We start from the raw sequence: 12,389 nt of genomic DNA, 5'->3' as shown, positions 1-12,389 counted from the left end.
AGAATATGAAGCCATTTGATCAGACAAATCTATGAAAGATTTGGCCTTGTTGTAGTCAACCACACATCTTGGTTTTATTTTGATTCCTCGCCTTTGAGGAATCTCAATACATTCATCAGTATGCTGTGTCGTTATCATCATTACTTCTCTCTTATCTTTCCATTTTATCACGACGACATTGCTATTGCTTTGTTTCCCCACAACATCACCCTTGTTTAGCTTTGCATTTGCAATGCATGCTGGGATTCCTCTTCTGTTTTTACGAAGTGTTCCAACTAAATGAGTGGAACGCTCTTTCAAGGTATGGGCTAGAGCTATGCTGCTGTACCAATTGTCAACATACAGTGTTCGACCAGCATCAAGCAGTGGCGTATATAGAAAAATATTTTGGGGGGGCTGAAATACCGGGGGGTCTGGGGGGTATGGAATACCCCCCTTTAGAAGGGGGGTCCGGGGGTCCTCCCCCGGGAAAATTTTGCCAATTTAAGTCTTAAAAACACAGGTTTAAGGTTTTTGGCATGTATAAACGCTAAAATGGAAAGAATGAAAATCACTCTTTCGGAGAGATTTTTAAGTTTTTCATGGCGAGTTTCCTTCTTTTCGAGCAGGTTTCACTTTTCCATTTTAGCGTTATTATGTTTATATAGAAGGACATGTATCCTTTGTATATTATTTTTGTATAAAATTAAAATTCAAAACTTAAGTGTCTGCTAGTTTGGTAGTTTTCAGTTGTTAAAATAGAAAATAATAGAGGCTATAAAGTCCTATTTTTAAAATCTTTGGTTTAAAATAGTTGTTATACAAAGAAATATATTGTCCTACGTATCTAAAACACAACACACCACAATATTATAAGTTTGAAACTAATAAATGTTGACTATATACTATATTTATTTTAGCAATTGAATTGTTATTTTAGTTTTTTTTAATTTTACCTTAATGAAATCAGAAATAGTAATTTCAGTATGCACACAATTCAAATATTTATATCGTTAAAAAACTAAAATCTCAAACAGCCTTCCAAGCTACAATAACCAGTTATTGTAGGCCTACTTTATGAACTGTTACAAGGGAAGAAAATGAAATATAGCTAAAAGTATTCATGAAACACTGTTTATTGTCATTTTACAAAACAAAATCCAAATTTCTAGACTTCAGTGAAAATTGTTTTAAAACTTCCTCATCAGTTATGGTAATGTCTCTATGAATAGATAAAAGTGCAAGACCATTTAACCTGTTTTCCGAAGTTGTGTTTCTCAGATACGTTTTAAGTCTTCGGAGAGATGAAAAGCTCCTTTCTGCAGAAGCCACTGAAACGGGTAAAACCGCTAACAATTTCAAAATATTAAACATGTTTGGGAAATAGTCTTTATCACATTTTTCAAGAGCAGAAATTGCAGTTTTTGGCAAACTTTCTTTTTCTTCACGATTCCACTTTTGTTTCCACAGTAGAAATTCACTTCGTACCTCATCTCTGAAAGATAGATCTTTTTCATAAAACGTCAGGGCAGGTTCCAGGGATGAAAATTCCGTTTTAATGCAGTGCTCAGGAAGAACATTCTGTAGTGAGTCGATTACTTCCCTGTGGTTTTTAAAACGCTCCTGAAGTGAACAGCAGAAATCGTCAAGGTATGGTATATACACTACACGCCGGTAGTATTCTTCCACGTTTGTATAAGGAGTATTGCAGCGATTAGTTTGCTTGCGACATGTACGGGGGGTTTCCTCTTTGATACCTAATTTGTCAGTGCTTACTTTTAGCTCACTGAACAAAGCCTGGAATGTCTCTTCTGCTTTGCTTCGCCTTTCCTTTACTAGTTCCAATACATTGGAAATCTGTTTGTTGGCTTGAGCAAGATCTATATCTTTCTTTTGGAGCATCTCTGAAAGGCGGATAGTCAAAGAAAGCAAGTTGTTCAAAATAAAAAGACATGCAACAAACTGAAAACTGGTCACGGAGGCAATTAGTGTGTGTGCTTTTACAGAAGCTTCTGCAGTCGATTCTTCTTCAATAGTTGATAGAGCGGTAATTATAGGCTCCAAAGCTTCTTTAAACATTATAACTGAATTGTGGCGTTGCACCCAGCGAGTCTCACACAGACATATAAGTTTTTTTTCTTTTCATCTCAGGGCAGCATTCAGAAATACTTGACTTAAGTATCGCAGTTCTCTTAGCTGACTTGTGAAAGAAACTACACACCTCACTGATGACACCCATACAATTCCTTATCATAGGGATTTTTGATGCATCAGATAGACATAAGTTAAGAGAGTGAGAGGAACAATGTGTGTATATGGCTGAGGGTACTTTTTCACTTATGTATGCTTGTACCCCTCTGAACTGGCCACTCATGACAGAAGCCCCATCATATCCTTGACCATGTAAATTGTTTAAATCAAGTCCAAGACTGGTTAGACTTGACATTAATGTATTGGCTAAACCTTGACCTGTTACATCATACACGGGTACAAAAGCCAGAAAATCTTCCCTAATTTTAAACAATTCCTCGTCAACATATCGGACACAGAGGGAAAATTGTTCAATTTGGCTAATGTCTGTTGTCTCATCTGCTAATACTGAATAAAATACAGATTTTCTCACGTTGGATACAATTTTTGACTGTATTTGGGAACCAAAAATACCTATAATTTCATTTTGGATAACAGAACTAGTAGGGGAAAGGTGGGCATAGTGGCCACCCTAAGGAAAACTTATTTTTTTCAAGCTGTTATAATTGTTCAAAAGAAATGAAAATTATTTATAAGATACCATATATAGTTACACTCATTAAAAAAAAATAATATATACCTGTATCTTAGTTACTTTTTTTAAACATAATTTTTTTGTCACGCCCTACCAAATGGCCACTTTGCCCGTTGGGGTAGGGCAAAATGGCCACAGGGTGGCTACTTTGCCCGATGTCAAAAATAATACTACAAATGCATTTTAAATACCAAAGTATGTATGTATTGTTACAAATTTAGTTATTATTACATTGTCTACATATTTTGAAACGTGTAAAGTAGAAAATAATACAATAAAAAATTACTTTAGGCCTACAACTTTTTGCGATTTTGTTGTCTTTTGTTTGCAGTCTATTTACATAGGTCACAAATGAATTCATTATCATCCTCTTCACATCCGGCACACGCTTCATGTGCCCATTTGTGGCAACCCGAACACCGTATCCACCCTTCATTACTTTTAGATTTTGAGAACAAGTTCTGGCAGTACAAACAATCCGCGTCACTTTCATCACTATCTGATTCGTTCAGAAACAAAGCACGTTTTGCCACTTTTGGTTTCCTTTTCTCTTTGACAGGCTTCTTTTTTTTGTTCGCCAACTTCTTTTTTTCTTCTTTTTTCTCCAGTTTAATTTTCTTCAGTCTTTCTTTGTTTTCCTTTTCTGCCTTCGCTGCCTCAAGTTCAGCCTTGTAAGGGCTTGAGGTTAACACTGCAGCCGAACCCTTTTTCCTCTTATTTTGTCGTTTGATGATGTTTGTTTTAGGAATCGGGATAATTTCTTGAGGGCTTACAACAAATGATGTACTGGGTATGGCGGTTGGACTTAAAGCAGATGAGGTAGGCCTACTAGGCATGGAGCTTAAGGCAGATGAGGCATTGGGTTTTAATGGACGTTCATTGCTTGAGGTATTTGGGCTTGAAGAGACGAGAACAAATAATGTTGTGGGGTCTCCGGAACCTAATATAGGCCCTGAGGTTGTACTTGCATTGGGATCGGGATCAACAGGCCCTGATGTTGCACTTGCATTAGGGTCGGGATCAACAGGCCCTGATGTTGCACTTGCATTAGGGTCGGGATCAACAGGCCCTGATGTTGCACTTGCATTGGGATCGGCATCAGCAGGTCCATCTTTATCAGGGTCCGGTGAAACTGGATTGATGTCAGCTGTTGGGTGTGACTGAGATGGATTGGGAATTTCCGTTGTTGTAGAAGCAACAAAATCTGCATCAGTGAACACATCCCTGTTGATTGGCACTATGCCACACCTTCTAAATCCCTTAACCGCAACAGTAGGAGTAGCAGCACTTAAAAATGATTCCCCGAGAAGACGAGACACTTGGTATTGAGTTACTTGCCTACCAGGGTTATTTCGTAAAAATCTCTCGATTGCTTGGACATAATAGGTGTTGAATGGCCCCATAAACGCTACGTCTAACGGCTGGAGCTTGTGGCTGCAATGAGGGGGGATGCAAACCACAGTTGTATGGTTTTTCCTAGCCTTTTCGATAAAGTCAAGGTTCCTTGTGTGAGTTGCATGTCCATCAAGTACCAATAAGACGGGGTCGTCTTTTGAAGGCTTAGCAAAGCGCAAAAAGTGCTCAAACCATTGAGTGAAAATGTCCGTTTGCATCCACCCTGATGGATGGCAGGCAAAAACTGTCCCTGGTGGAGAACCATCTTGCAGCTCAACTTTCATTCGCTGCCTTGGAAATATGACCATAGGAGGTATAAAAGTCCCTCCTGCTGACATTGAAACTACAAATGTCGAGAGAACACCTCTTTCAGCAGATGTGAGTGAGCCAACTTGTCGTCTGCCTTTAAGTGCAAAAACCTTTGACGATTTAGTCTGGACAGTCATAAGTCCTGTTTCGTCGACATTGAAAACCCTGTGAGGTGGATATAAGTGGTTTTTCTGGACATCCTCTAAAATGTCAAAGAACTTTGTAACATTTACTTTGTTAAAAGCCTGGGCTCTTGCTGCCGAAGTAGCCTCTGGTACTCTCAACACCATTTCAGGGTGGCGCTGTCTAAAGCCCCTAACCCAATCTTTCCCAGCTAATTTTGTTTCATGGTTGAAATTATGTGTGATATTATTTTGCTCTGCAAGTTTGTAAGCAAGACTACGCAAATCATTTAAAGTGATTCCAAAAAATCGTACCTCCATTTCTAAAAGATATTCTACAAGATGCTGTTCTTGTTCTGCATTAAAAACAGGACGGTAGTGGCCAAGAACTTTGTTTGTTTCCTTAGCATGCTGGTTCTTATTTAAAACCCGGCGTTTCAACGTATTTCTTGGCACATTGAAGTTTTTTGCAGCTGTTTGCATTGGCATACCATCTCTCACGGCGTTGATAGCTCGTTGCATCGCCTGAGGGTCCCAAGACTGCTGCTCGGTTTTCCGTTTGTATTTGGACACCATGACTCCAACTAAAAAAAAAAAAAATACGTTGTAGTTGCATACAAGTGAATACCGTTCTAGGTCACCTAAATTGGATTTGGGCACATCGACAATTAATATATTTTAAATATAAAACTAAATACTTGCTTTAGGGCACCTAAACTGGGTTTCGGAACAGGTAAAACAAATAATATTTGTTTTATATTATATAAAATAAAGTATATTTTATATTAAAAACTAAATATTTGATGTCGGGCAAAGTGGCCACGGCGGAGGGCAAAGTGGCCACGGCAGTGGCCACTTTGCCCTTTCTGACGCCATTACAAAATAGCGACCTTGCACGTACATCTGTAACACCCAGCTCTTACTCCTACACATGAATTGATAGCCTAAATCACACTCTTTTTAATGGTTATTGTCAGCATTACTTACTAGGGTCGTAGTTATAGTTATAACAAGTAAAGCAGACCACTTACCTTACATCAGCAACTTGAAAAACAACACATTTGATGATAAAATCCGAACACGTAAACTGACCACCTTCACAACGCTACAGAACACTAATGGAGGTCTCGCGCAGTAGTTGAGGCGTTGGCCGCTGCGTAGCAGCACTGCGTGGCAGAGAAATCGGCCGTGGCCACTATGCCCGCAGTGGCCACTTTGCCCACCCTTCCCCTATACATAGTTTTGCCACCACCAGTTTCTAGCTGTGTTTTAAGATTATTGTCCCCGTAATTAGCCCTGTACCTTAATAAAGAGCGAAAATTACCATCATTTTGTATAGGCTCGTCAAGATCCACTCTTCCACCATCACGATGCCCTCTAAGAGCAATTTGTTGCCTTCCACAAAATCTAATTGTCTGGATTATCGGTATAATTCTATTTTTGTTTTCCTGAACATTCATTTTTCTCTGCATGTTGATACTGTTTATCACACTTTCTGTTTTTCCATGTACTAAGGATTTTACGTCTTCAGCCATTAACATTGCAGTTTTATGATATTGTTTATTTTCATGTTGCATGAAAACCTCCCTAGCTTTCTTAAGCTTTGTAGTAAGTGGTTTTGATACTAATACTCCTAAACTCGGATCTTTTCCGTTATGAAATGAAATGAAATGAAAATTTGTTTATTTAAACAGGCAAAGTTAGGGCCTCATGGCCCTTTCTTACACTTAACCTGTCTGATCAATAAGCAGAACAATAAACAACATGACAAATATGAACAAATATTAACCAAATTAATATTGACACTAATATACCTTACTAAATACATTAAATCAAACATTAATCTAAACACTAAAAAAAATTATAAATATGATACTTCTAAATAAAAATATAAGTATACAATCATGACACAAAATAATACTACAACTTCCATCTTTAATAATAACCAAAAACTATAATTAATACCTAATAACAATAATTTATAAATATATAATAAGAATATTTTTGAAATAAATAATATATATGCAGTTTGTCTTACTCACACTCCTCACACACAATGCCAGCACCACACCCACAGACCCCTAGGACGGACCCGCCCCGACCAACCGTTCATGGTACAAACGTTTCAGTGCCGCCACAAACCGCCGATCTCCCTCAATGGAAGTGATTTCTTGGGGGAGGGAGTTCCACAGACGACAACCCATCACTTGAAAAGATCTATCAAATACTACAGTCCTGTGTTGGGGCATTCTTAAGGTACGAGAACCAGAGCGAGTGCTTCTTACACTATCATGAGATATAAATTGGAAATAGTTTGAAAAATATTTTGGAAATCCAGATTGTAAAATTGAATGAACTAAATTTAGTATTTTGATTGATCGTTGTTCTTTTAATTTCAAAATATTTCCTTGAATATAGTACGGTGTAATGTGTTGGTCTCGTCTCACATCATAAACGTAACGTAAACAGTAGTTTTCAGTCCTTTGCAGCTTCTCACTAAGTGCTACCGTCATGTCATTCATCACAGAGTTGCAGTAATTGAAGTGTGGAAGTACTAGTGATTTTGTCAACAGTAGTTTGATCCGTTCAGGTAGAAATCTTTGTAAGCGTTTCAGTGAGTGGACAGATGCGAAGACTTTTTTACATATATCCCTCACCGCTTCCGTCCAAGTCAAATTCGAGTTAAATGTCAAACCAAGATTTTTCACTGTTTCGTAGTATGGTAGAGTAGTTCCGTCAATAATTAAGGATTCAATAGTGTTCGGGTCCAGAAAGTTCCGTAAACGTATGTGGCATATAAGTATTGGTTTGGTTTTTGCATGGTTTAGTGTAAGCCCATGGTTTCCACACCATAAAACAATATTTTTAATGTCGTCATTCATCCTGTTGATGCAGTCGTTAATGGAGTTAACGTCAAAGTGCAAGTAGATTTGTAGGTCATCAGCGTACATGTGATACCTGCAGTATTTGAGAACTCTGTGAATGTCATTTACATACAGTGCAAAGAGTAGGGGACCCAGGATAGAACCCTGAGGCACCCCACAAGTAAACACACACCCCCAGTCCGAAGTCACGTCAGCAACCTTGACACACTGCCTTCTTTCTGACAGGTATGATCTCAGCCAATTAAGAACATGATCAGAAAACCCTACTACCCTTAATTTAGCTAACAGTAACTTGTTATGTGTCAGCAATTTCTAAAAATTATTTCTATGTCTTTGTAATAAAACAAATACCACATACCTTTATTCTGGAGGCCAGTAGGCGACAATATCACTAATAATTTGTTCAAATAAGTCTTTATCACGATTTCGGCGACGCCACAAAAATTCACACAAATATGAGTCAATCATAGAGCGCCGCGTACCGCACTGAACTTTATTCCGATGTTTTGCAAGCCGCCAGTTACTTTCAACCGTTTGTGTGTGAGCACCTGTCTCCGGATCAACAAAATTGTATTTATGAGTAACAGTAAAATGTTCATAACCGTGTTTGTGCAATTGTTTATATGATTTCCATTCGTCTGAAATGATTGTCGTTCCACTTCGAATGTAGTTTTTAATTATTGAAATTAATTGTGTGGCTGATCTATTTTCGACGGCAACCAAGAAACATTCTTTAGTTTCTCTACAGATTCCACCGAAAACCCACTGTTCTGGAATAACACGACCGACGTTATTTTTCCGGCGAGCAAATAAACTTTCGTCAATTTCAACCGTCAGGCCAGGTCCGCCAATTACAATAGGGTTTTGTACCAAGTGACTCGCGGTCACTTCACGCATGTAATTGTTCCAGTCCACCGCAGTTCCATGATTTATACCAAGTTCTTTTTCGCAGAATTTTGTCGACGTCAATTCTTGTGACCAACAATATATGAAAAACAGAACTGTTCGAAAAGGTAACTTTGAGCCGGTGAAATATGTGTCTTGACGCAATTGTTTGTACTCGCGGCACGTTGTTTTATTACAAACCCAACGGAATCGATTTTGTAAATATAATTTCATTTCATGTCCGTTCGCACATTTAAGCCGCGTTTACACCAAATGCTGTCAGCAAATGTTGGCCAGCTTTTGTTGGCAGCATTGCTATCAACAAATGCTGGCAGCAAATGTTGGCGAATTCCGAAACTGATCAACATGTGTTGACAACATTTTTGCGCTTTGGTGCGTTTAGTTGCATTCTGCATTCCGAGATGTCAACACTCGAGCAACTTGCGGCGGTAGCAGCAGCGTGCGTCATCATAGGTAAAAAGAAAAGACCAAAGAGATATTGGGTAAGGCCTTCCCTTAGGGCCAGATCTGTGTATAGTGGAAGTGACTTACTTTCAGATTTAAATCAGGACGATATTAATCCATTGTCAAGAGAGTTGAGGTGTGACGGCAGCGTTAAAAACTTCTTGAGGATGACAAGTAACGACTTTGAAAACCTTCTCACAGCTATTGGACCTAAAATTGCGAGACAAGACACCAATTACAGGCTAGCAATACCTGCACGAGAAAGACTTGCAGTGACCTTGAGATACTTGGCCAGTGGAGACTCTTACTCTAGTCTCAGTTACCTGTTTAAAGTGTCAAAATCTACAATTTCTGGAATAATACCTGAAGTTTGTGCAGCTTTGATTGATGAGTTGAAGGATAATATAAAGGTAAGTGAATACTTGTATATAACCAAGTGTCCCATGATTGCCTCCTTCCATATCCAAAAATCAAATACATATGTGATTGGTTATATTATGCTGTTAGTAATAATAGTTGTTTTGGAAATGGGTTGGTTTAAAGAAACTTAGTGAATATTTCACTCAAAGTTTAATTACATACATAAATAATACAAATAAAATCAAAACAGCTTTATTTCCATAGAAATTTAGTTACTTTTTGATGATAAACCTATAGATTGAATAATTTTATCACAATAAGCATCATTGTACTCGTCATGTTGAGGAGCCCACTCAGCAGAAATGGGACTTGCAGCGTTGATGGATGATTGGATTTCATTAGATGTTAATGGATCGTATGACTGAATGTAGGAAGATGCACTGGTTGATCTTGATGGCTCTGGACCCATCGGTAACTGTTTAAGTTCCATTTCGAACAAAATGGTATTAATCCTGTGTTTTGCAAGTGCTTGGTCCCGAGAGTTTTTAAGTTTTCGTAATTGACACGCAACGTTTTTTCCAAAGATATCAAACTCGTCTTCAATTCCTGGCTGATTTAACTGGCTAGACACTTTTTTCATTACTTGATAAGCTTCATCCACAATTGAAGCTTTCCTCTTCTTCGTCAATTTTCGAGGAGGATCCGTTCCTGTTTTAGGTGTGTTGTCGGCAGTTGTGATTGATGTGTCATTGCCCTCCTCTGCAATGTCCTCCTAAAAATAAAACCACATTACTTTACAGTTGACATTACCTTGAGTTGACAGAGTAGGTAAAAATCACTAGTTTTAAATCTTTTGCTGAAATAAACGTTTATTTTTTATAAGATTATGGTATACTAGGGGGCCTGTGCGCAAATTGCGCATTTAAATTTTTTTTCTGTTTATGAGAAACTCACCTACAATTCGAAGAGATTATATGATTTTAAACTCACAGTTACAAAGTTTTATGAAAAATTTTATAAACGATATATTTCTGTTTACAATCTGACTTTAGTTACAAATTCATCTGAAGGTAATCAGCTGTTAAATTACAATCACATTTAAAAACGTTATCACATAAAAAAAGGGACGTAACAGAGAAAACCCTTATTGTATTAAGTATATTAATTGGCACTTATATCTTGACTGTATGGATCACTGACCTCTTTAAAATACATTTCATTTTGCAGTTGCCGAATACTAAAGAAGAATGGCTACATCATGCCAAAGAGTACAACTCGCAATGGAATTTTCCGCACTGCATTGGAAGCATGGATGGGAAACATGTGATGCTACAGGCACCCATCAACACATCAAGTGAATATTTCAATTACAAAGGTTATTTCAGCATTGTTCTCCTGGCTGTTGTTGATGCAAATTATTGCTTTACTTACGTCTCTGTTGGTTGCCAAGGACGGTTATCTGATGGTGGAGTGTTTGGCAATAGTACCTTAAAACAACACCTTCAAAATAAGACTTTGAATCTTCCCGACCCAAGTTTCCTTCCAGGAAGGGAGTACTTACCGGTACCCTACTTTTTCCTGGCTGACGATGCCTTTCCTTTAAAAATTAACATCATGAAGGCGTTTCCTGGATTGCATGATAAGGCAAGTGTAAAACGTGTCTTCAACTATCGCCACTGCAGGGGCCGTAGAGTAGTGGAAAATGTATTCGGAATATTGAGTGTTATTTTCCGTGTGTTGAGGAAACCAATGTTATTGGAACCAGAGCGGGCAGACACAGTTGTTTTAGCCTGCTGTCACCTGCATAACTTTTTGCGAAGAAGTATGTCATCAGCTTCAACGTATACACCTCCCGGAGCTTTTGATGTCGAGGACCTAGCTACAGGATCATTAGTGCCAGGACAATGGAGAGTTGATGGAATGCCTAGAGACACTCTACTTCGTTTAAAGAAGATTCCAAAAAAACCTTCCCAGCTGGCCAAACAAATACGTGATGAAATCAGTGTTTACTTTCAAAGTGACGAGGGTTCAGTGCCATGGCAAAACAACTACTAGGCCTAAAATACAAATGTACATAAGGACGTTTGCACATATTATAACGTATAGTTGAATTTACAACAATAACAAAGTAACAATTAAAGTAGTGTTAATTACATTATATAATTTGTAACAAATTTTAGACCGTTGTGTTTATGTTTAACTTTTTTAACCTATAAAAGTGACATTAAAATATGTGACAATTTGATAAAATAATCTTGTTAACTACTTGCCTGCACTGTTTCATCGGCAGCCTCTTTGTCGTCAGTGGCAATCCCAGCTTCTTTAATCTTCCGTGCAGTAGTTTTATCCTTTAAAAACAGCATCGCTTTAAAATAACACCACTTGCTTTTATACTCGTCTGCCCCCGAACCACTCTTCTTCTTCTTAAGTTCTCTTTGAAACTGTGCCAACAATGTTTTCACTTTTGCCTGTACTTCCGTATTACTGGCTTTTATTTCCCGCGAAATGTCATTCCATGCATAGTTCTTTAGGTTTTTATTTTTAAAATCAGGGTCCATCGGATTCCAAAGAACTGGTTGCTCTCGATATAGGTCAATCAATTGCATGACTGTTTCACGGGACCAATCAATTTCACTCTCAATGCTGTCGCTGTTCATATTGAGTTGAGAAACACGGACACCAAACAACACAGACGTACTACCATCAACAGTCGCAACTAGAGTAGTACTGACGCTGTCGGAACGACATGGCGGCCAACCACGTGCGCTAAGGGAAGTGTAGCCAACATTGTTGACGGTCGCTTTTAGTCCCGTCAACATTGCTGCCAGCATATGTTTGACAACATTCTTTGATCTTTACCGACTACTGGTGGGTAAATGCTGCCAACACTTTTCGGTGCTGACAGCATTGTTGGCAGCAAATGTTGACGGAATTAAAAGTACGATTTTTGTAAATGTTGTCAGCTTTTGCTGGCAGCAATGTTGTCAGCTCCGGTGTAAACGCGGCTTTACGTGGATTGTGTAACAATCCTTTTTTCTGGAAAAACGACACAGCGTCTTCTTCATTTTTACAACTTTCAACCAACTGGATAAAATTCATTACACAGCATTAAACACACTAAGACGACTAAACAGGACAACAATACACGCACAGGCAAGAGCAGGAACTGACTGCACCGCTACCGTGGCTCCGTTATCGCGCCGC

General features: G+C 38.4%; 1 protein-coding gene across 1 annotated transcript; it reads right to left on the bottom strand.

Moving 5' to 3' along the window:
* Positions 1 to 2,676: 2,676 nt before the first annotated feature.
* LOC124370346 lies at positions 2,677 to 5,822 on the bottom strand. Its single transcript, XM_046828637.1, has 2 exons — positions 5,622 to 5,822; positions 2,677 to 5,174 (listed from the first exon to the last, which is right to left on the bottom strand). The coding sequence occupies exon 2, from the start codon at positions 5,164 to 5,166 to the stop codon at positions 3,097 to 3,099; it is 2,070 nt and encodes a 689-aa protein (XP_046684593.1). The 5' UTR covers positions 5,167 to 5,174; positions 5,622 to 5,822; the 3' UTR covers positions 2,677 to 3,096.
* Positions 5,823 to 12,389: the final 6,567 nt, after the last annotated feature.

This window comes from Homalodisca vitripennis, unplaced genomic scaffold (genome assembly GCF_021130785.1).
Source record: "Homalodisca vitripennis isolate AUS2020 unplaced genomic scaffold, UT_GWSS_2.1 ScUCBcl_100;HRSCAF=1132, whole genome shotgun sequence".
NCBI lineage: Eukaryota > Metazoa > Arthropoda > Insecta > Hemiptera > Cicadellidae > Homalodisca > Homalodisca vitripennis.
The sequence above is the reverse complement of the archived record's forward strand: the minus strand, read 5'-3'. Positions and strand labels throughout refer to the sequence as shown.

Excerpts from the sequence above, each read along its gene's own strand:
- LOC124370346 (XM_046828637.1), bottom strand. The coding sequence starts at position 5,166 with ATGGTGTCCAAATACAAACGGAAAACCGAGCAGCAGTCTTGGGACCCT.